Consider the following 25,014-nt stretch of genomic DNA (forward strand, 5'->3'; position numbering starts at 1 on the left):
TCTTAACAGCTGAACAATGATCACTGTATCCAGAAAAACAAGCACTTTTTCAAAAAACCCTTTCAACTATGATCTCTTGCTCTCTCAAGCTTTCTTGGAGCAAGTTTTGTTTTTCAAATACAGCATTGATCACACGCCAAACAGCAATCTAAATCACAACAAACTTACAAAGTTACTGAAATACAAGCAGATAAAATGAGGCTGTAGTCCAATGAAGTGCAGTTGTACACAACTTAGTCACTGATTTAGATTCATCAAGACTCGGCCAAGGTTAATTGTGCAGAGGAAGGCACATATCTCTGACTTCAATTCTCAGCTGGGGACTCTCTCTTTGAAGTACAAACTAAAGCTGCTCAGCCCTTTTGTGAAAAATCATGGGATGTTCTTCAACAACTCAATAGTTAGGGCACTGATTTTAGGCATGGGACACTTTGTCAGACTGGGCATAAGAGACATGAACCAGGTTCTCATTCTCTCAGGAGAAGCCCTACCTACATGCTGTTCTGAAAAGAAGCCTGCTTCTCCTGTTTCGTTTTGCATAAAACAATTAAATATTAATTGGGTCATAGATAGATGAGGAGAATTTTATCCTGCAGTGCAGTGTTCAGCACATTTGACTGGGAAGAGGCACAGATAGGTTCAAATCCCTGCTCTAGCATCTATTTAATTATGGATATAGGTGGCACTGCTTCTGTGCAAGACACAAGGCTATCCCATCCCAGTATGGCCAGTAGACCAATGGCTAAAACACTCAACTGACATAAGGAAGAATTATTTTCTCCAAATAGGGCAAAGCAGTTATCCACCATTCAGCAGGGGCATATCATTATTAATATATTTGATAAACCGAGACATTCTCCATTTAAGATAAATTTGTGTCCTCATGCTTCATCGGGCTTAGTTGTAAGGCAGGTCCCTGACTACTGCAGCTGTGTTAAGATATTGCACATAATCATGGCCAGAAATATGGGTGCCAAAGATTTTTTTCCTCCTTGGCAGGTTAGGAGGCTTTTGGGATTTTGAGAATCTGTCATGTCTAATGTTGAAGGCTAAAGTCTCTTTGTGGATCTACCTATCCCAAAGCTTTTATGGAGTAAATTTGTTAGAGTCCTTTTTCTTTTCCCCTGTGAGATATTGGCTAGTGATAGCTTAAATGTTAAAGTCCCATGAAAACACCCATTTGCTAGACAACTACAGCTACTACTATCAGAGCAGTTCTGTACATTGTGGAGTTCAGAAATCCATATTTGGATTTGCCAGTTTGCCATGTTTTCATAATGGCTCCTGGTTGGTACTTAGTTGGACATGGTCTCCCCCCTGTAGCTGACCCTTAACCAACCTGTAAGTACAAACTGATGCAAGAGAAGTACAATAATTAAATTAAGTTAGTTTGCAAACCTTAAACAAGAAATCAGCTACAATTACTCATTTTCTCTGTGGCATGTTTTACGACTCTGTTGTACTTAGCATTAGGAAGACATTGCTGTGAAAAGCTTCCTAAACTGCACAATTTTACTGTTTTAAGCTTCTGCCAGCTGCAAAAAGAAATTCCTGAAGGCAGGAAATCAGCAGCAGGTTCCAAGGATTTTATGTTCCATAGAATCTGATTTTATTTCTCAAAACCAAAACATTTGGTCCTTACTGGTCAGGAAGATAACCTTCCCCCTGTAAATCAGCACTTGGCTGCCTTGTTTGTTCTGCAAGTCAGATGGACTAAAACAATAAAACATGTAGAGCTGTGACCTCAGCCCATTCATCTTCACTGAGTGCTCCTCACTTCAAAGCCTATGTTTTATTCTTCAAATGCACATGCTTTTCTGAGGCCTGGTATATACTCAGAAGTTTTGCTGGCATAACTATGATGGTAAGGGATTTGGCTATTTTCTTTTTCTTCTGATTGTCACAGCTATATTTCCAAAGGCTGTTATGTAGATATGGTCATTTTACCAACATAGCTTTCTCTGTCCAAGGAACTGACTGAATTGGTATTAGTGAATTACTACTTTTCTTATAAGCATCATCTCCTTTGAAGTACAACTTTAGTGGTTATCAGCTAGACTGGCAGCCCTTCCCAGGTACAGACCAAGTTTTAACTTTGAAACAAACCACTCAGCTTAAGTCACAAACATTTTGTATTTGGCATTTTTAGCAGGGGTATATATTTTCCCCTTCTTTTTTACAAAATTCAGCAAGCTGCTCAAACAAGAAAGACACTTTAGACATTGAGGTAGTCATTGGAGAGAGCAGCTCCATACAGACTCTTGAATAAATCTCTGGAGTGAAGAAAGGAAGGCAGTGTCACTCCAGCCTATGTTTGCACTGACAGCAATAGCAAGGTAAAAACCAGGAATCTCTGAGGACTATTTTTATCATGTCAAATGTCTCCTTATCAGGCTGCTCAGTGCATAGGTAGGGTGCTGGAGGATTAGAATTATCATGACAGTAATAGATTATTAGGTCTTGCCAACAGAACATTTAAAATTCCCCAAACTGATCCTTTACTTGGTGTTATACCGAGGATGGGAGGTACAACACCGTGTCAGCTGGTGTCAGAGCTAAATTCTGATTGCTCACTTTACTGGGAAAAAATGCTGTTGTTTCTTCTCCTGTCTGTCTTGTTTTGCATTCCAAAGAAATGTGTAGTATTGCACAATGCATCTTTTACACAAAGCAGACAAATCTTTTATTGCCATTTCCAACTGGGAATACTTTACTCATGTGAGAGCTGCACCATGTTTTTCATCCCATTTCAGTTAATAATGAATGTGGCTTTCCTACAGAGTTTGCACTTACACACTCCAAAGGATGTTCTACCTAGCCTGGTTCAAGGTATCACTCCTTGAACCACAAATACCCAGCAAGAAAGGGGTCTGTCACAGACAAGACATGCTGATCTTCACAGACAGACTACAATTAAAAAGAAGCTTTGAGTGTGCTACAGAGCTTCAGATTTCAATGGGGTGAGCCCTGTACACTCACTCTTAAGTCCTGGCCTTGCTGAAGTCTGTGACAAACGATGCTGCAAAAGTACCATTCTGTCTGGCAAAAATTCTTTGGATACCAGCTGGTATAACTGATTGCACTAAATTTCCTGGAATTTAGAAACTTGCTTTTTATATGTGCAAGAGCGTGTGTGTATAAATACACATGTGTGTATGTGTGTGTATATGTCATCTTTCTAAAAATGGATATCTTTAAAGTAGGTCAGAGTGACTTTGTCTTTATAAAGTCACTAAACACCACTACGTCTAGAGTAGAACTCGATGGTCACATGGTTCACAGTAAAAGAAGGTAAATAGTTTTGACCAAGCAAGTAAAAAAAACCCAATGCAATAAGCACAAAAAGATGTACAATATTATGCATATTCCTATTTTTAAAACATTGCCACTGGATAAACACCACTTAGGAAGCATTTACTGTTGTGAGAAAAGTTTCTAATATAATTAAGCCAAGAATCAATTAAATTACAGACTCAGAAGAGTGAAATGTTGAATTAATTCTAATGTATTTGAAAGTGCTGCTTTAAGGAGTTTGTCTATTTCTAATGTGAACCCTGAACTATTTTGCTCAGGGCAGTATTCCCATTTCAGTGGGATAACTCATGGGAGCAAAGTTAGGTGTGCACTTAAATGCTTCTAGGGTTGGTGTTTAACAGTTAAACTGTTTAACTGTTAAACAGTCTGCTGAAAATGTTAATGGGAAGAAATAAGATTACTAAGCCAAACAAAGACATTTCCTCAGCCCAGTGCTCTTTAAGGAAAAGTCTCAAAAATGCATTTTTTCATTTGTTTCCTTTACTAAAACACAGACAGTTTTGCTTTTTCTGCAGCAAATTTTATTAAACAATGATTCTCTGTTTAGGCTTCATTTGCATATGCTACTCCAGTACAGATACTTTGTGTTGATGAAACAGGCCTGTAATGTAACCCCTACATACCATTATATTTTTTTAAAGGAATTAACATGAAAAAAAAGCATTTACAATAATAAATACAAACTCTGTTCCTCCCTCCCCTGCAACATATCCTTCAGTTGCTGTGGACAAATTATCCAAACTCAACTGCACTTAGGGGCCAGGGGAAAAAGAAAGAGAAAGAAGGAAAACCATCCCCCATCTCCAGGAATGTGTGCACATTCAAGGAAGACAAACATGATTTTGTCTTTTGAAAAAATGCAAGCATGCCAAGTACTTCTGCTGAGGGAAATAGTCCTGTGTACAGTACCCACTTCACCTCTGCTTCACTTAAGTTCATTTTCTACATGTGGTTCCCTATACCATAGCCAACAAGAAAACTGTCCCCATTTCCCAACACCAACATTTTAATATGCATAAATATATGCACAATATTCCATGTGCATAATACTGAAGTGACCTGCACACTTGCAAGCAACAGATTAAATAACTGCAGGGACATTTTAAGAGGATGCCCAACTGAAAACTATTAGTCCCTACTAGCAGTAGAAGTGTTTTAAAAAGTCAGACAAATTGGCCATTCTCTAACCATTCTTCTGCTATTTAAATGTCAATTGATGATGCTAGTAACACTCTGGGGTCAGTCATGCCTGCACATGAGTCCTGTGAGGGTCTTCTAACCTTCTTGGTAAGCTGGTCACCGTACCAGATGGCCAAAAGAAAGAGTGAAAGTCTCCAGCCCCTCCACCACACACCAGTCAGTGCAGACAAGCCAGGCTGGACCAGAAGGTGAGCAGTGCTGGCAGAAGGTCTGCAGGAACTAACTTCTATCACATATCAAGGCAAAAGCAGGGACTCAACGTGTTTAGTCCCTGCACTCTGTCCAGAGTATCACTGCTAACACTCTACCCATTATCCGTTTTCTAACCTCTATGGAAGCAGTGGCCTCCGTAGCAAAAATGCCACCATATCCTCATATGGCTTTCTAACATCTCTGGTTCTCATTTGCTGAAGAAGCCCTTTAAATGTTACTAGAGAGCAGAAGAACTTCTATAACATTTTTATATCGAATCATATTGTCATCCAAATAGGTTTACAATACCAGACCTATATTCCAAGTTGTGTATTTGGGCTTTTCTTTTTCTTTTTTTATGATGGGAGAACCTGGCTACATGGCATATTTTACTGACTGTTGTTTTTGCTGCTTTGTAGTTTTCTTTTCATCTGTCAAGAGGTTACATGACAGGATTTTTCGCCCTTGAATGTCATTTCGGTCTCACCTTTACTTCAGAGGAATATATGATTTTATTTGCGCAAGAATCCAACACAAGCCCTTTATGACACTCTTAGAAAAACATTCCTAGGTTTACCCAAACCCAAAATGTTGCCATGCACACCTAGTTCAGAAAAGAGCAAATCCTGGCACTCTACCTCAGATACACGCCCATGCCAGTTGGTGGGAGTTCATTCATGCCAAGTCTCAGAATTTGACCCAATCAAAGATCAGTCTTTATGGTTAAGACAAAAAAATCCACCAAAACCAGGAAATTTGTGGAACGAACCATGCTTAAACTGGTTTAACTATTGCTTGTCTACACTGCAGAACTTCAGCACAATTTTTCATTGGTACACCCGTATTGATGGAAAACCAGTTGCATTCTGCATTCAGAAGCTCATGAACAAAGTTGTACTAGCAAAGCTACAGTGGCATAATAAAATCACTACTGTTTTGTCTTTGTACTAGTTAAGAGGTCTGCATACTGGTTAAGAATACTTTCGATTTAGTATCATTTACATTAGAACTGATACTCCTTTAATGGTGTACTCCCAGTTAAACCAGAACAACTCAGTGGAATCTATGAATGGACTCAGTAGACACAATAGCCATCTCCAACCTACAACAGGCACATCAGGACACCTGGAATCACAGAGTTTTTAAGAGCTTTGTTTCAGCAGAAATAAGTGTGTGTGAGAAACACTAAAGAGTGAGATTCACCATAGAAACAAATAGATATAAAGTACAAAAGAATAGGACATAGGCCCTTGGGAGCTTGACCTTAGGAGAAACCTAGAAAGAAAGTTTTCTCACTGAGAGCTGGAGGAGAGAGGCTTGAATTTATAAATAAAAATTCTTCCTGTATACTGGAAAGGGAGACTTTATCTATTATTTATGAATAACAGGAGTGCGTGAAGAATATCTGGCTTTGTCATCAGTTTCTCCTCCTCATGAAGCAGTTGAGAGACTACCAAATTTAGCCTAATTCATGTTATCAAAGAGAATGGACTCTTTTTTCCCCTTATTTAAATATTCAACACAATTTCTTTGTAAACTCAGTTCAGGCACTTCCTGAAGTCATTGATTCACCATCTGTAAATTTGGGATATTGACCAGAGGGGAGTCAATAAGCAAGCATTGTGAAGTCAAAGGCTAGAAGAATCCTGCGTATTATAACTACTTGCACAGTCTACCTACCTATGGATTTCCAAGTGTTAAGTTAAACACCACAGTTGTCAATAAGTGGCAGAGAGTTTTCCTGGAGATGAATCAAAATTACAATGGTAAGCACCTTGAGGCTACAACAATACAACAGCTCCTTGCCATTACACAGCCTATATCTAAGAAGAGCTGATTTTCAAATGTTGCAAAACAGAAACACTAGCCTTATCTCCAAGTATAAGAGGTCCCTAGGCAGAGCTCTTTCACTAAGATCATCTCATCCTTGAACTTCCAGATTTTTTTTCTTGTCTCCATCACTGGTAAGTGATGATGTTTATAGTTTTCTCTGTACGTAATAGATGCCAACACAGCCCTGGAGCTGGCTGGAAAAAAAGGATTGGAATTTTCAGTCTAATCTAGTATGTCGAATAGATCCTGCGCAATGTCTCAAATACCAGTATTATATGCACATTTTGATTTGGTCACTTGAGAAATGATTTAATATAAGCATACTTTGTAGAAATTCACTTAGAAGAAGACAAAGTAATGGACAACTATATCTTGTTATGGTGAGAGGTTTATATTTGCTTGCCTTAGTTGGTCTGAGTACAAAATTACAATGGGGAGTACCTCATTATTACAAAACCACTATTGCCATTGTTCAACTTTCTTCTGTTAGAGGAGAGTTTATTTTAAATGTTACACAGTTTAAACTTAGGCTTAAATTGGAGCATAATCTGAAGACTTAAGTCTATCCACAATGGCTATTTTCAGTGCTGGTGAGGCACAAAAAGTCCGATGAGTAGTAAAAGTTTACAAAGTGGTGTAATAACTGAGGGGCACAGGGCTATTAGTATTAACATTATTAGTATAAGTGTTGTTAATATACAGCTTTAAAGTATAGAGCTCAAAGTCTTTCATGCAGCAGTTCAGGTTTGTACTGAAACTGAATGTTTGACATGCACCTTTTGTGTAATGCTTAGAGATTTTGGAACACTTTATGGTATTTGGTTTCACACGGAAGCAATATTCCTCCGCCTTTTAAAAATAAAAAAGGATTTTTAAAATAAAGGGTCTTTCTGCATTGTTCAGTAAACCTGCTGGATGAGCTGTGACTCCATAAAGTTTAGAAACTTATTTATTATGTTGGTAGATCAGACACTGCATTTATTCACACAGTGCATCTGTAAAACCTAGCTTTCATTAGAGCTGGGGGGAGGCCCAGTCTTTCTCCCTTCACTTGAGAAGGTGAAGCTCAAGAAGATAATTAACCATGAAACAATGAGGAGGCTTGCTGGGTAAGCACTAGTGTGAAAACAGTTACTCCTCACAAAAGAGGGGAAATTAGCTGGCTGGATAAAAAAGGAAGTGTCAGACTGGAAGACTGAAAGGACTGCCAGCATAAGTAGATAGCTCTATGCATCATTAATGCAATATTTTTAACACTTAAACTTCACTGCTTTCTAAATTTAAATGCATTTAAATGCTATGTGTTAGGGGAGATTAACATGCCATTTTAAAATAATTTCTCTTAAACTTTCCATTTTCACGTTTCACGAGTTTTAGTCACCCTTCCCATGTATGAAAAAATCACTGCCTCTTAGTATTGTATTCTTGTTTACAAAGCCAATGTAAACAGAGCATTTAAAAAAGATTCAGTTCACTCATTGTATTTTACAAGCCCATTATTTTACATTAATACAGATATTTTTATGAACAGAAAGTTTGTTTTGATTTTACTGTTTCACAGAGTAAAGACTTATGATGTATGTTTCCTTTCAAAACTTCCTTCTACTTGAACAGTGTTCCCTGAAGCAGCCACATTTTTGGCAGAAATTCAGTTATATGCTATGCCAAAAGAAATAGAATAAACAAACACTGCTTAATGCAGCTGGCTTTGTAATTTACATATTACTGCACACCAAACATGAAGACCTGAATGTGGATTAGAGCTAAAATCATGACACAAATGTCTTATATGTAAGGAGAAATGAAATTCAGATCATCACTGCTAACAATTTACATTTTATTATTTAATGGATATTATAGTACCTCTGACACATAAATGTATGTGCATATTTAAATATTAAGTAGATGTATGTATTATATCTTCTGTATATTTTACAGAAAAATATGCTAGAAATACCTTGAAAAACTGTTAAGTGGGTACATTTTTCAAAGTTTTCTTCTGGTAAGAGCAGACTACCTAAATGGCCACATCCCAGTCTTTGGAAATAGCAAAAAATCCCCAAATACAATGAAAACCCTCTAGGCATTCCTTAAAACTTCTTTGCTGTACATAAAAATATAGTATAGGTCGGCCTCCAAATCTGCAGGTTCACGTGCTTTCAAAAAGCGTCTGTCATTTTGGGTGAGATCAACAGTCCATTCAGCTGAGTCCATATCCTGCAGTGGCCAGTGGTGAATGTTTATGTAAAAGTTAAAAAACACTTAAACACATAGAATGGTATAGGAGCTGCCATTCCAAATTTGAGATGCCTGTGGGGACTTTCAGAGTTGGAATTTAATAAGCATTAATTGATGTCTCCTCCATTAATTTGTCTAATTACTTACTGAACTGATTTGTATTTTTGCTGTCCACAATATCCTGTCGGAACAAGTTTCATTTTTATTACGCACTGTATGAAAATAGTATTCCCTTTTGATTGTTTTAAATCTCCTGCCTGATAATTTCATTGGGTACCTTTTACTTTGTGTGTTAAGAAAAAGAGTGAATAATTGTACCTTATTTATTTTTATGCATTTTTTAAATAGGTTTTTATTGTATTTCTTTCTGCTTACAGCTGATGCAGCTGCTAGAACATCCTATAATATTGAACAATGAAACACTGATTATGCATATACTTACTGACGATCCTGCAAATGCATTTCCATAATGGCTGGAGGATTGGGGCCCTATCACCCAAGATGGAAGACCCTTGTAAGATGGAAATAACTGCTGTACAACCTGTCAGAAAATAAGGTTTCTTCCTCTCTTTCTAAAAACTATTTTGTTTGAGAACTCTTGAAACAAAATATCAGAAAAATAGCTTCAATTACACTCACATACCATTCCTTGCAGAACTGGGGTCATTAGAGATGCAGTGCAACAAGTCATTAAATTAATTTAAAAATCACAAGTTTGTGACTTTTGCAGTTCCCTTAACTCTAATTTTTTTAAACAATGCTGGCCTGAGTCATGATCTTATGATTAGTGTATATTAGATATCTAAATAAAACACTGACTTCATCCTGTAATCTGAACACAATGCACTGCAATGAGAGTTACTATCTGCTGAGCACTTTTAAATATTTGGCCCTATACTTAAGTGCCTGAATGGAAAGTGAATTCTTTTGAAATAAGACTTCTGTCCTTGAAAATAAAAACCTAGCCATTTTTTATCGTTCTTTTTTAATGAGTTATTTTTGCCATTTAAATAGTGTTTGACAGTTATTTCAGCATCTGCATGCATTGGAAACATTAGATTTCCAATTTCTAAATATTACATATTTTCCTACTAAAACTGATTATTCCTGAGAATTCACTTGAAGATTTTATGCATCTTACAGTTCTAATGAATGTTTCAGTAGCGGGGAATTGACTTTTTATCAAAGCTGTGGAAAGTGCTTTACCCACACTGTTTTGACCATTATTTAATTTGTAGCACAGAAAAAAAAAAAATTAATAGATTGACAGATGGTTGGTAGACTATATGCCACCACGCTATAAAGACCTAAACCTGTTACTGTGATGTTGACTTTTCCCATTATAAAGTTATAAAGCTCCCATTTCTAGATTTTATAGGATTGAATACTGCTATCTCAAAACCTGAATTTTTCTAATTACTTGTCGCATATTTATTTTAAAGAATTGTGTCAAGTTGATTTACTAATATTGTAGTTATCTGTAAATGCAAAGACATTAAGAATGTTGGATACACCACCAATGAAAGTCAAATGCTATTACCTATGAGAGATATGACAGTGTTTTCCTGATCACATGTTGAATTACAGAGCCATGTGATAAACTGTCACTTTTGAAGGCCTCTCTGGCATTCTAAATCTCTTGAGGGTTTATAAACACCAACCATTTTAAAAAATCAGATCAGCAGAGAAGTATTACCAATTTTCTACCAGCTGTGAAATTCCCTCACCCAACTCCAAAACAGCACCAGTCTAAAACACAGAGTCGACAGTAGATAGCTGAGGAACAGAAGTATCTTCCAGCTGCATGGATGAACGCAGAAGCTTTGTATATCCCCAAAAGAAAAGACTTCCAGCTTCTCACTGGGTAACACAGCACCACTGACCAGCCTTGAAAGTTCCTGAGATATAATAGTTTAAAGTGTCTAAGCAACTTTAAAATATGTCAATTTTCCCTCTCTCTGAATTTATACATCTGAACAGATTAAAACTGAATTAACCAGAAAAGGAATACAGAAAAAATGCAAAGAAGTAATAATTTTTAAATGTAAATATGTAGATGTATATATAAAACTCTGTGGCACTGGGCCAGCAAGTTTATGTAATTCTTCCCCTAATATCACAGAGCATAACAGAGAAAAAAATTCAAAGTATCTGTGACTTAAAGACTTGTCAGTCACTGAAACAGACTGCTCACAAGATACTGATAAAAACCATTAGTACAGATGCAGTATTTTATACCCAATTCAGACACTATGCTTTGAGCTAATTAGAACACCAGGAACCTAGTCCTGTAACACTGTGATCATGATATTTTCTGCTTTGAATACCTGAAGTCAGTTTTTCACTGTAGTATGAGCTGTAGACAGTAGTTATACATGATCAAGCAACCATGTTTGTTTAAAAATAGTAGTGGGAAATATATGCTTTATTAATTTTGCTTTTATAGCCTTTTTATTTAAAACCATGATCAGCAATTATGAAACAGTCCCAGTATCATAAAGAAACCTGTCTTCTAAAAAAGCAAGTAAATTTCAAATACTGCACAGAAATGTTGTGTGCTTCGTCAAGAAAAAAAAAAAATCAAAGGGGCTTGGACTAATTAAGTATATTGCAGCAGTTGATTTTCTCATTAAAATAACTCCTTACTTTTAATGTAATTTAATTTATCTTCCTGTGCTTATGCCGACAACAAACAAGAAACTTTCACCTCTCATGTTACAAAGTCTGCTGGGTACCCTGGAGAGGGCAAAGAAACTAAATGTGTCTGCAGTATTAGCAAGGAGTCACAGAACAAAAGTATGCATCTCAGAGAAGTATATTGAGTCCAGTTGAGGTGGATGATGATTGAAACTTGCTACTGTAGGACTGTAGTTCAACAAGCTACAAGAAATGTTCTTGTAGGTTTCATTACAATGCAAACTAAAAATTCATATGTAATCAACAGCATCAACATTAGCAGGAAATGTTGCATGTCTGGAAATTTCAGTGCAGAGAGAAGGATTGAAAAAGCAAGAATGCTGAACTACTCTTTCTGCTCTATATGCTTCACCTTATGGAGCAAAGATAAACTGCACTGGAAGAGGCTCCCCAGGAAAGCCCATTCCTAGCATTGTCCATACTGAAACTGTGCTACACATGAAGACTTTCTATTCAGTGCTCCCTTTTCATTAACAGAAAAGAACAAAGGTCACGCAAGCAACAAAGTAAAATTGGTGAGTGCATTTGCTCTCAACCTTAACAATTCAGCCTACTCCAAATCGTCTTCTGGGACTCTAGAGAAAGTTAGGAGTATGTATCTTTACCTTCCGTCCCCTCCAGGGGGAGAGCTCAGGCTTACTATGGTTCAACAGAGATTGTGAAATAGTGAAATAGGGCTGCTTTAGTCTCTGGAGTCTGGATTAACCATTAGCCTCTTCTTGCCTAATCCAACCGACAACTGAAGAGTCCATAATGTGATTAAAATTAGAGCAACAGCTAAAAGTCTGACTTAGTGTCAGTGAGCTCACATGACCACCTCTGAGGGTTTGTACTCTCAGAGGACTGGAATTTGTTCTGGTTTGGCTGGAGCTGCAAGTTTGAATATACACCTTGGGCTTCCTACCATTTTACAAATCCATGGCAAAACATGACAACATCTGCCAGAGTGAGGGAAACAGTTGAATAATTTAGCAGATTGGTAATGCTGCATGGAGTGTTTCAGCTCTGGATTGTTACCCTATACTGTTAGTTGGTTGTGACAGAAAGTTTTGCAGTCTCTGAGAATGAAGAAGAGTCCTCTGCGGGAAGACTTAAATGTATTCTTTTTTCTTTCTATTCACTCTAAAAACCTACCACTGCAGATGACCACTCAGGAGATTTTATCATGAATATAACACAGCATTTATCTGAATTTTTATTTAATTTTGACTAAACTTCACTGGGACTGCATTTTTTTTACCAAGATCTGCTCAATAAGAAGGATTTTACCAGCTGCAGTTTTGCCAGATTATCCAGACTCTGCATCCTGCCGTGACGGCTGCCATCATAACTATGGCTGGTTCTCAAGAAAATTATGAGAAATAACAAAACTTCTTGCAAGAATGTGGGGCATCTCACCTATCGTCAATTAAAGTCCAAGAAAAATCTAGACCTATGTTCACCATTTATGTAACTTCATTTTAGATCCTACAGATAATTATTCCATGTCACAAATTAGGCATGCAATGCAACCCAGAAGCTCAAAAACATGCACCTCAAGTATGAGGATGGTGCATCACATCACAGACTCTACAATCAAATATCCACTCACTTAAAAATATATATATTTTAAGGAAGCGCCAAAGTGAGCATTCTTCAGTGTTGAAATACGAGTAAAACAAGATGACTGACAGAAACAAGTACAAGCAGTCGAGATTGTACTGTCATATGCTACATGAAAAGGTCCAATATCAAGACAAAAAACTACTTGTGAGAGGAAATGAAAAAAACAATTTGCAAAGGTTCAAACGTAAGTCATTAAATAACTACTTTCTGAGGACTAGATCATGTAATAGGTGTTCAGCACTTTACAACGTGTAGCGTGCCCTCCTCAGCCAATTAAGTTAATCATCACTTAGTACTTTGCTGTATTAGGCACTTCTGATGAACTTCCAAATTTTATGCAAGATTTTTAGCTAGATCCCACCTTACAAAATAATGGCTTGTGATAAAATAAGAATCTTTTAGAAACCTAGTTTTTGTTTAGTGGAGCTATCTAACAAATAACTGAACAATGAAAAAAATATTGCACCAGTGAATTAAATATAGAGAAGTGAAGGGGAGACACCATGCCTAGCATTATTAAAAACTTTTTTCTTTTCCAGAAAGCATCACAGAATCATATAAATAGTGAAGAAGGATAAATATACCAGATCAGAAGCAACATAGTATTTTTAAACAATTTGTTTTTCAAAGTGTGTTATGAAGAATGAAACTAAGAGGATGTTGGAAAAAATCCTAAACAGAGCTTTAAGCAGGCTCTTTACTTCCTAAGAAACAAGCTTGTGGAAAAAAGAGAGGTGCCTTTTTTTTTTTTTTTAAGTGAGCTGTCTCACCATTGCAGATTTTCCCAAGTCCTTACAACTCTAATTAAAATGTGGTAATTGGTTATGTTACCTCAATTACCATGATGCACAGACATTGATGCAAAGCGACACCAATTGAATCCCTTGGGTGTTATACCCCAAGGCCATCCCATTTATTGTGGCCTTATTATTTTCAATTATGTGACTGGATGTACAGCATACTTTCAAGCCAATACAGATGGGGGTTTTGCTGGACATGCATTGTAGTGTACACATGGGATGACTCAGGAGAACAAGAGAAATAAAAATAATTTTTTTTCATGAAGCATAGTAGTGAACTTAGTGATCAGGCAAATGAGTTCTTCAGACATTTTCAGGACAATGTGAGAATTACAGCACCTTAACCCAAATCGCCTTAGCTCAAAATCTCCATTTTAAAAGCATGATTAATACTGTCCCTTCAATAATTAGCCCTCTCTGTTGAATAAGAAAAGAGATTGTCTGCTCCATAAAACAGATATGTTTCTCATTCAATGAATGAGCAGTCTGGAGAAAAAGCAGTTTCTCCAGTCACCAAAAAGGCATGAATATTGAATTGCAACTTAAGAAGTAAAATCCTTTAGAAACCACAGTTTTGTCTCTCTCCCAGCCACAGCAGTAGAACAGTTTTACATACTCCAATATTGGTAAAACAGTCCCAGAAAAGTGAATTTCCACAATCACCTCATTGTAGCTTTCTATACAGAGACATATCTGACCTGGTTAGGACATCCCCAAACTGTGAACATCTGTAGCAGCTGGAATAATCCACTAAGGCTAAACACATAACTTACATTGGGTATACCACTGGCTGAGCAAAAGATCAAAAAAAAATCACATAAAACAACTTACATATTCCCACTTCGACTTAACTGTTGTAAACTTGTGGGCATGACCATGACTGAGTCTGTCCCAAATCCTTTAACTGTTCAGTCTTTCAAGTAGACTAGACCCTCTTAAGGAAAGTGCATAGTGAGTTAAAGCTTCTCCAGCTGTTGAGCAGGAATTTTAGAGAGCAATTTTGGGTTTAGTTGACTAAAGATTGTTGCTATTGCTGTTGTATTGCCAGACAGACTCCTTTTTCTTTTAAGATGATTGCTAGCAGGATCTTGTTAGGCAAACTATAAAGCATCTGTGTAATTCTGAAGCTAAAGTTTAGGTGACATATAACATTATATCTGCAAACTATGGAATGATAAATCTGGGGGAAAAGAATTTACCACAAAAAAACAGATGGGGGAAATAAAAACCTCTTTTGCTAAAACAGATTAGGACTGCTTCCAGTAATAGACAAGTGTCCTACTGTTTTTTAAAAGCAATCTTTGGTTTTTTCATTGTATGAATACTTCATTCTTTATAGCTAGATTAACCTACTGAATCTAACCACATTTCATCCTTCTGGAGTGACTCTTACTGATAATTTCACATTCTAGACATAACTTTTGGTTTATGAGGACATCTTTTACCAGACTCTAAGTGCTTGTAGAATATGTTAATATCTTCTTGATATTTGTAAACTTATCGTGCCTGCTATTGCAAAAGTTGAGCAAAATTAAACATTGTTGAAAACCATCAATGAAGACAATTCAAAAGAAACCCAAAAGCCTTTTGTGGCTAATTCCAGCATACCTTTGTAATGCTATAAGTGGCCCAGATAAGTGACTGAATGTAAAAAGGGGCAGAAACAGGACAAAGAAAGATCCCAGTAAACAAATTAAGAAGACAGTAGAAGATGCAAGTGACTTTTGTACTTATATGAGGCAATATAATCATTTGGGCTATCTTATTTACTGTCAGCAAGTCAGATGCCATGAATGAGTCAGATGCCATCAGGGTATAAAAACATCTCATTTGTTTTCATAAATTACAGTATTTTGTGGGCAACCACAAATAAAGACCTGTTACCAAGGGATACTGTTTGTGTGCCAAGACTGGCACACCATCAAATACAGAGAGATAGGAAAGCAGAAGAAATAGTTCTGGTACCTACCCAAGAAATGACTACACAGGAACTGAGTGAAAAGGAAGGTTAGAACATGCCAAATCAGGCCAGGGAAGGCAAAGAAACCTGAATCCTGTAGTGGCTGGGGCGTCTTTAAATGTTGAGAATACAGATAGTTTGATCAACACGAGAAACTTGTAGATACTGATATACTTCAAAGTATATTATTATAAACAAGCCTAGGACGAGAGGTTCCAAAACAAAACAGCCCACAGTGAAAATTAGATGAACAACATGAGAGCTCTAAATGGCTGCCATTTCTCAGCAGAAAGAATGATACACCCCCTGCACGGTGAAAGTCAACTCAGCCCAGCAAATAACTCCAGACTACCTCAGGTAAAGTGGGAACAAAGCAGCATGCACCTTGTGAAGTTACCAAGCATTCGGATATCAAGCAAGGTGCCGTACTCATACCCTCACCATGCCTCAACTCCTGATCCATTGCAATCCCAAACAGAAACACAAAACTTACTTCGCTCCTGCAGCAAGAGCAATGCCAAGCTCTAATTAGCTCATAACAGTTTATTTAGAGTAACTGCAGGTACAAACAGCAAACTGCTTCCACGTGGCAGCTGCCCACATGCAAAAGGAGATAATATGCTTTCACTACAGTAACTTGGACCTCCGTTCAGCATTCTCTAAGCTATCTCACAAATGCAACTTGTTTCTGTTCCAAGTTCAATAGAAGATATATATTTACTACAACAAAATGATCAGTTTTGTAGAAGAAAAAGGCAGTTCATCATCTTTGTGGTACTTTACCTTTTAGAGAAACACAGTAGAAACCCAATCCAATCTCTCTTGGGCAGTTACAGACCCAACAGATACTCAGCCTCTAGCAACCAAAATTCAGGATTATGAGAACTATTCTTTGGTTTGGCTGTTGCCTAATACTGCGCACACTTGTTTTTGAAGCTCCAAAATTCAGCTGTTTTTTCTAGTGCTGGTCAGCTCATTAAACATTTTGTGTAGCACTAACCAACAGTTTACCAGAGCTGTTGGTGTAATATATTAGTAATATGACTAAAAATATTCCAAAGATGGAACTATCACAAAAATATAGCCAGTGTTTCTCAAGAGAATTAAAAAGCTTTACTATTATATTTTCTTTCTTTGTTTATCAATCTTTTCTATTCCTCAGTCTCATATTTACCTTCTAACCCATTCACTTGCCCAGCCTATTTCACTGCTGACTTCTCTTACTTCTGTTCTCATCTGTTGCTCTCCCAGATTCATTACCATCAAAACTCAAGAATGTTGTCTCTCTGCCACTGTTGAGATGGCATTTGTCTTTTTTTATTTCTTGACTTTCCTCTCATTTAAATGTGAATGTATTTTTTAAAACTCCTACCTCCATTTTCTATTCAACTTCATTCTGGATCCTCACTAATTCCGTTTCTTCCTTTAATTTCACTGAAATTTCTATAACATTTTCTCATGATCTTTATTTTACTAGCTTCTGATTTACTTTTGACTCCACTTGATCAGATTCTCAACAAACTACTGCCTTGGATTTTTCTGCTCTCTAGATTCTTTTTCTACCTCCTCTGTGGTTTTTTGCTAGTTGTTCTTCCTTCATCTTCTGCTTTTCACTAGACTTGAACAAACCTTTTTCCTTACCCTCTTCCCTTTCTCCTTTTTAGACGATGATACACACTCAGATACCTGGAGTTCCCATCTCTGGACTGAGGGCTGGAGTAAACTCCTTTGCATCTAACCCTGCTCTTCTGTCTGCCTTTTAAATATCTCCTTCCTAGTGTCCATTAACATAAACTAAGCACAGACAAAATGGAACTCTTGCTCTGTCCTCCCCAGATCTCCTCTTTTCTTCATGCTCTGTCAGTATGACTGCTCTCGCTCTGGTGATCTGCATCAGCTGTGACATCTACAGCTCTCGCTAGCTCTATGAGAGGAATCTATCTTAGCATCATTAAGATTTGACCTTTTTCTGTTGATCATATAGTGAAGACTCTTAGTTGATCTCCTTGATTGTTTCCAATAGCACTCCTCTTCAGTAGATACTTCCCTCTCTGCACATAGATGTATAAGGAAAAGCTGAAAAATAATCTTTTCTTTTCTCTACACCCTTGTACAATCACATGTAGCTTCATAATTTTTACACTTCTTCCAACCAGATCAAATTTTTGAGGGCTTAACTGACTCTCCTCAATTATCTACACTTCTTACATTGTCAGTTGACTACCCCCATGCTTATAAAACCAACATTGACACTCCATCTGCTTTTCAGTGATGTCTTCCTTCCATGTTGCCTCATACAGAGACGTGCCCCTTTTGACTTGTCCTGAAAGTCTATTCAAACCTTTTTCCTTCCTCAAGTCCCATTTCTATCTCAATACCTAAAGCAAAGCAGCCAATAAACCAAACAGGCAGAGGAGCACTCCTACTTTATAACATTTGATAAAGACAGGTAGGCGACAGATTATTATTACCTTTGGTTCACTCATCCACAGCATCGTCCTCACTAACTCACCATTTCTTGGAACATTTAGGCTAATAGTATTTTCACTCAGGAACTGTTAGTGTTTCTGAACAATGTCTTGTATATCTTCATACTACACTAACATAACTGAACAAGAGAGTTACAGCTTCTGTTATTTTTGTAAAGGAACTTCAACAAAAAGAAGTCTAAAGTAGTATTTCACTGTTAGTCAGATAATTGTTTTGAAGCATGTAAGTCTCAAGCATTTTTTTCCTTTTATTTGCTTGATATAAACCTAAAAAATTATGTAAGCTGAATATATGTCACTTGTTCTCAAAACTCACCGAGGCTTTTCAGTATATGCACTACATAGGGTTATCATTGCTGTCAATGTAGCTGCAGTATACAGACTTCAGCATTATGATAGCATAAAACATGCTGAGCCAATTCATCCATTACAGTTAATGGTGTTACAGTAGGGATTATTTTGTTCCCCCTATGGTTTATTGTTTAAATGTAGATACTGCTTTGTAATACAGTTTTATGCTGTAGAAAACCTGTCTAATTTATGCCACTTAATGGATGGTTTAAGCAGAGTGCTATTTTGCCTCTTAGGAATCATTTCCCTGAGATAAAAGCAAATTAATGCATTTTACTTATATTCATATAACACAGAATTGTATATTAATCACATACCCATGGCATTCTATGTGAAATACACATCTACTGCTGGGATGCTAATTAAAACCAGTCTTACTTACACGGAAAATACTTTTTCTGAATTATATTTACAGTCAGGGAAATATTTCTCTGGGCCCAGTTCTGTTAGGTACTGAGCAACCTGGCAACAGGAGAAGATTGTTTTCATTACTTGACAGGATCAGATGTGATGAGATTAAATATCCAGCAAACAGAACATGTATATTGTGCGTTTATCTTATTAATCAGTTTTGTCCATAGAATACAATGCTTTGTGAAAACTAAAGCTTCACTTGTTGGCAGTAAAGACTAGGAATGGCATCTTCAGTAGAAGAAAATGCTCTGAGATGAATGTGTTTGTGTTGCACTGAAAAAGTGTCTCTCATGAAGAATGAAACCGCATGAGATCTTTGTAAAGCAAGTATCACTCACCGAGTCTTTTTCCAATCTCTTCTGTAGCCTTGTTTGCCACTGGACAGCTTGCATGACAATGGCTTCCCACCTCCTCTCAAGGTTTACGATTATCAGCTGCATGGACTGGTGATCTGCATTTAGGTTGCAGGTCTCCTGGTCATCCAGGAGGTGCTGGCATAATCGCAGCACAGAGGCTACCCCACGACGTCTCTGTTTGATCTCACAGCATAGAGACTGCAGGACCGACAAACAACAGATGTCAGTGTGGAATACTTTGCAAATTAAAACATTAACGATTATCTGATATTTAATGGTGCCCAATCTCTGTCTTACAATAGTTTTTTCAACTCTTCCATAAATTCCCATACTTAGGGTCAAAGCTTAGTGTTTTATTTTCAGATAAACACAGTCTTAATCTTAATAGCACAGAAGGAGTAAAGCTACTTTCAGTCTTCTTCAAACAAATGCCATACATAGCTAACTGTCTCAATAATGTTGAAAGTTTTATGGTGTAGACTGGTTTATTCTTCTTTTTTTTTCATTCAACTGGAGCCATCTGAAATTAGTTACCCTGACAGTAATCAGCTTCAGAAATTCTTCAGGAGAAAATGGGGGAAAAAAATTATAGTTGTGCAATGAGAATATATGTATTTTTAGAAAAAAACAATAGAAATTAGGGGTCATAGGTATCCTGTCAGAGTAGAAACCTGAAGGAAGGAGAAAATTCAGTATAAAATTCTTTACAGATGTTTTTTGTTATCATAAAATATTTCCAGGGTAGTTCCATATTCAAGTAAATGTAGAAATACTGTGATAACTGTATCCTTCTTAAAGATGAGTAATTCACTGCATTTATTTCATCATACTGATTCTAGTGCTACCAAGAATGCAGTCTGACATGAACTGCATGATGGGAGACCATTGCTAAGCCCTAATATTGCTGAATATTGATGGGAGCCAGGATATGTTGGTTCTACGCCAGAAACCCAAGTAACTACACTGAGAATCTCATTGAACAGCAGTATAAATAATGCATCGTACATGCCAAAACTAAAGAGAGATCTACCACCGGAAGCAGTTAATGGCACAGGGTGCTTTCGAGCATGGTTTTATCCACAATCACACTCTACCGTCATTCAATGTCAAATCAGGACTTTATTAACTTATAATGTGTTTTAATAATAATATGTATGAAGCTGGGGTACAGAAGGCACAAATGCATCTGAGGATGAATGCTTCAGCCCAGCTTCTGAGACCCTATACTTTTATAGCATTGCATGGTTCAAGTATTCAACTATTATCATAGGCCTGTGCTACTCTTGAATTTAACAGGACTGTGCTTCACACGTGAGAGCTTTCCAGATAATTTAAATTGTAACTTGCCAACATCTGTTTCCCTCTGTGGGATGCCACAGATGAAAGTGCATGACCCCATGAGAAAATCTCAACTATCATCTTTTTTGAAGACAGGGTATTTGCCTTTAAGCTTCCAGTTAATCATAATAAGTGAAGTAAAAAAGCCATCGCATCTCTCAAAGCTGTTCACAAGCGTTAAGTGATAAAAAATCAGGACCTGCCCTCCTGAATTTTATTAGCAAAACAGTAACATTCTATAGAAAGTGAGTTCAAATTCCAGATTTCCATATCACTTTTTCTTTAAAAATTGGAATTTTTACTTAGAAATGCTGTACCTCAAAGGAATATTTTGCTGTTGGAAGTATGTTCTTGATCAATAATACTAAGCTGAAAGTCTGAAGCAAAACATTGGTATACACATCTAAAAATATATATCTTTGCCTATGGATAGTGTGCAAGCAATTTTTTTTAGTCAAAGCCTTCAAGAGAAATGATGATTAAACCCACAAACATAGCTGAATTACTAATCTACTTTCACTGGCACAATTGGGCCATTCTAACAGTTAACAGATTGCTTATTAATCAACAAGGGTAAACAAGACAATGCAATCTCATTTAAAGCGGAAGTTTTAATGCCTAAAAGTATTTGTGTTCAAAATGTTAATCCTGATAAGGCTTCGTTAGAAGACATCTTAAAATTATTAAGTACATTTCATTGTAAAGTACACTGAGTAGTATATTAGCAGGTGGACATTTCATACAGATGTTCCACTTATTGATATAATGCATTCTATAGCTATTTAAATTACCCTAACTCTGTAACAGGTAGAATTCTATTACTTCTATAATGAGAGAACCCTGTACCTTTAATATTTCTGAATTTTAAATAAGGTGAATGACAAATTCCCAAACCACTATTTATGGCAACATATGACCAGGAATTTTATTATTCAATTTATACCAGAGCTGCATTTTCACTTATGTTTCCTGAACTTGCCCCTATTTATTTTCCTAGAGTTCATTACTAGTTTCCTTCACAGCTCTTGATGGAACCACCACATCTGGCACATTTCCTTTCTGATGCTGTTCATTAGCTTACTGTCACATCAGAAAAAAACCGAACCAAACCAAACCAAAAAATCTACCTAAAGATAAAGTCAGGGTTCTTACTTCACGTTTTATAACAGCTAAGCAATTCAGTTTTATGGAAGTGCTGGTAAGTTATATACTGATGGCAAGTTATATACTGATGGCAGTCAAATCTATAAAGACCTGCATTAACTTTATGTAAGTCAATACAGCTCAGAATCTGGGCCCATAACATTAACTTACCTTGAACTATCTGATTATGTCATCCCTTATAAATATTGTTCTTTTTTGATACAATACCATATAATATGATGCGGTAAGGAGTATTTCATTCATAAGCCATTATATGGGAGTTTAAGTGAGGCCTTTACATGGTGTTATCTGAAAGCAGAGCTACAGCATCCAAGTAATTTCTAATTTACATCAATTTTACACCAGCATAATAACAGTAGCTTTACTGAAAGCTGTTTCTGATTTACATGGCTGTGACAGTACAATTAGGCCTATGGCACTTTTGTTTCAATTTTGTTACATGATGTTATGGTTAATATTAAACAGGAGAAGAACGAAGAGCTTGTATCTAACAGTGTGTTAAAAGAGTTGGCTACAGCAACAATACTTTAAAAGCCAGAGAACTTAATCATGTAAAGACATCTTTAAACCCTATATAATAGCACCAGCAATAATGAATTTAAGCAGTATTAGGATCTGGTATACATTGTCCTAAAGGGACACAATAATTGCCTGTATCCTATGACATGACATCTCACAATGTTGTATATCCATCCATGTTCTACTATTGTTAAAATGGCATGCTTGTATAAAAACCTGACAATATGGCAATTGTACATGCCAAGTATGCTTCCAGGACCATGGTTACTTTAATTATTTGCAAGGTGTGTTATACATTGTGAATTCACAGTTATGATTCATGATTAATAAAAAATAAAAAAAAGATGAGTGTCTCTACTGAGGCTTGGGCCTGATGGTCTACAGCTGTTATAGTAAACTACTGGGTACTTGACGGTTCAGAAAATTAGGAAATGATCTAACAGTAGACTGAGGAGCATCACTTAGGCTTGCTTAGTCTCCTGTGTGTGCAGAAGATTTGCTGAAGTATAGATTAAGAGATCAGACACTTTTGATTATGGCTCCTCACACTATCATGTGTCCGTTGAGGTGTGGTAACTGTAAATACAATCCACTTTTACAAAAAAGTGAATGTGGGAGAAACACATTCACTTAAATCATTTGCAGCAAGACTTAAATTAATGTATTTGACTTTTTTGCTGCAGGCTAAGAGTATACACAGTAACTGCAGCTGCTGTGTATGAACTTGACTTTGTGTCTGAGTCCTTTGCTTCGCAACAGATACCCTGATAACATTGAGGTGTTATTCATTATAATGTTGTTATGAGTCATGGTTTCCCATACTGAGGATTCCTGTCCGTGCTGCTAGAATCTTGGAAGATTTTTCTTCCCTCTGCCTACTCTTATTTTCAGTGCTTTGAAGTTATCACCCGCATAGCTAAAAAGGCGTAGCTGAAACTACTTTCACAGCTTGTTAATACCATGCCTTAAATCATCTGGAAAGGCCCCTGCTGAGTCGTATGACATCAAACACTCTTTCCAAGCCATGGGCTAATGGCACTATCTATGGGGATGGAAGTAGCCATGATCTGAACAGAAGGTGCTCTGCATAGCTGCATGACTCCTAAGTGAATGGTGTATGACCAGAAACACGTGTGCAGCTTTAGGCAGTGCCAGAGCATATGGGAGGCATAGAAAGGTGGGAAGTTGAGGAATATTAGAGCCCCTCAAGCTTCAGTCCCCCTCCGTCCCTCAGCCTTCCTGCAGTGTATCAGCACCTGAGCTGTGCCGCACCGCCTGCTCTGCACAACTGAAGGACAAGGAAGTCGGCTTTCTCACACATGGCAGATGAGTTGGCCGCTGAAGCACTCTTATGCCAAGGTTCTTGAGCAGGTGTTTAATAATAACCATTTTAAAGTACTAAGGTTCTCAGTGAATTCAGTGAGACTACTTGTGCTTAAAAATAGTTTAGAAGTCAGTTTAAGATTAGTTTCGTTTACTTAAATCCACATAAACCACATATAATCACCACATAAAATGTTGAGATATGATTTTTGTAGCATCATTTATTACATATTGTTTGGGGAATTCATTTTTATGTGATCTGAAGCTCTTTCAACCATTTCCACCTTTCTTGCTTTCACTCTACAATTAGGAATAATAAAGGTCCATTTAGAGATGCCCAGAGCTTTGGAAATAGTTGGAAGATGATGAATGGTAACCTACACAGATGGATTTTCTTTGTGCTTTCAGGTTTAGAAGAAATGCCAAGGTATACTGAGACAAATGCTATTTCTATGCTTACGTTGTGTTTCCGTGTATGGACAATACTGGGTGTTTTCAGGAAAATGAAAGAAGCTTGACTGCAGATAAATCTGGAATGACCAGACCTAAGAGGAAGTTTCTGTCTAACCTTGATCTTTTAAAGGCTTACTCTTTCTCCTTGTTACAGGATGTGGGTATGTGAGGGAGGGAAGGATACCCTTCCGATTGCATCAGTAGTTGCCTGATGAAAGACAAAATGAAGATGGAACTGTTGGTATGTAGTAAAACAACCACATGCAGAAATTAAGGCAAAATCTGAGAATGGAAGCTATGCTTCTGAGTACAACAATCAAACTGCAACTCTTAAAAAAATGTAATTTGCCTTTTTACGTCTGATTTTTTGGCTAGTACAGCACTTCAGTTTTCAAAAGTGCTAATGTAAAACTTTTAAGTGTCATGGCTAACAGCACTAATATATCAATAAATGGAAAACAGAAAACAATTTGCTCACAGATCTTGTGTAAAATGTAGTTTTCAGTGTTTTTGGTGAAATGGCAATGCCTGTTGGAACTTCTCTTGTTGGGGTGATGCACCCCAGTATTTCAAATTCCATTCTTACAGGACACATGGTGAAAATAAGAATTTCTTTTTCTGAATGAAAAAGAAAACCAGTAATTCCTCAAAAAATATTAATAATAAAGTAATTCCTCAAAATAAAAAAGATAAATGACAAAGATAGGAAATGAATGATGACTTGTCACCTTTTAGAAAAATACTGCCAAACCTGTGTGCTTTTGCTG

General features: G+C 36.9%; 1 protein-coding gene across 2 annotated transcripts in view; it reads right to left on the minus strand.

Annotated features, from left to right (window-relative positions):
- Positions 1-25,014, minus strand: part of AKAP6 (A-kinase anchoring protein 6) — a 234,450-nt gene that overhangs the window by 11,676 nt on the left and 197,760 nt on the right. The window contains exon 11 of one of the 2 annotated variants that reach the window (XM_059819289.1): positions 19,433-19,648. The exons of the other annotated variant lie outside the window; for it this stretch is intronic. Within the exon in view, the coding sequence (XP_059675272.1) occupies positions 19,433-19,648 (216 nt within the window). The remainder of the gene's footprint in view (positions 1-19,432; positions 19,649-25,014) is intronic. 2 annotated transcript variants of the gene reach the window in all.

This window comes from Gavia stellata, chromosome 7 (genome assembly GCF_030936135.1).
Source record: "Gavia stellata isolate bGavSte3 chromosome 7, bGavSte3.hap2, whole genome shotgun sequence".
NCBI classification, from domain to species: Eukaryota; Metazoa; Chordata; class Aves; order Gaviiformes; family Gaviidae; genus Gavia; species Gavia stellata.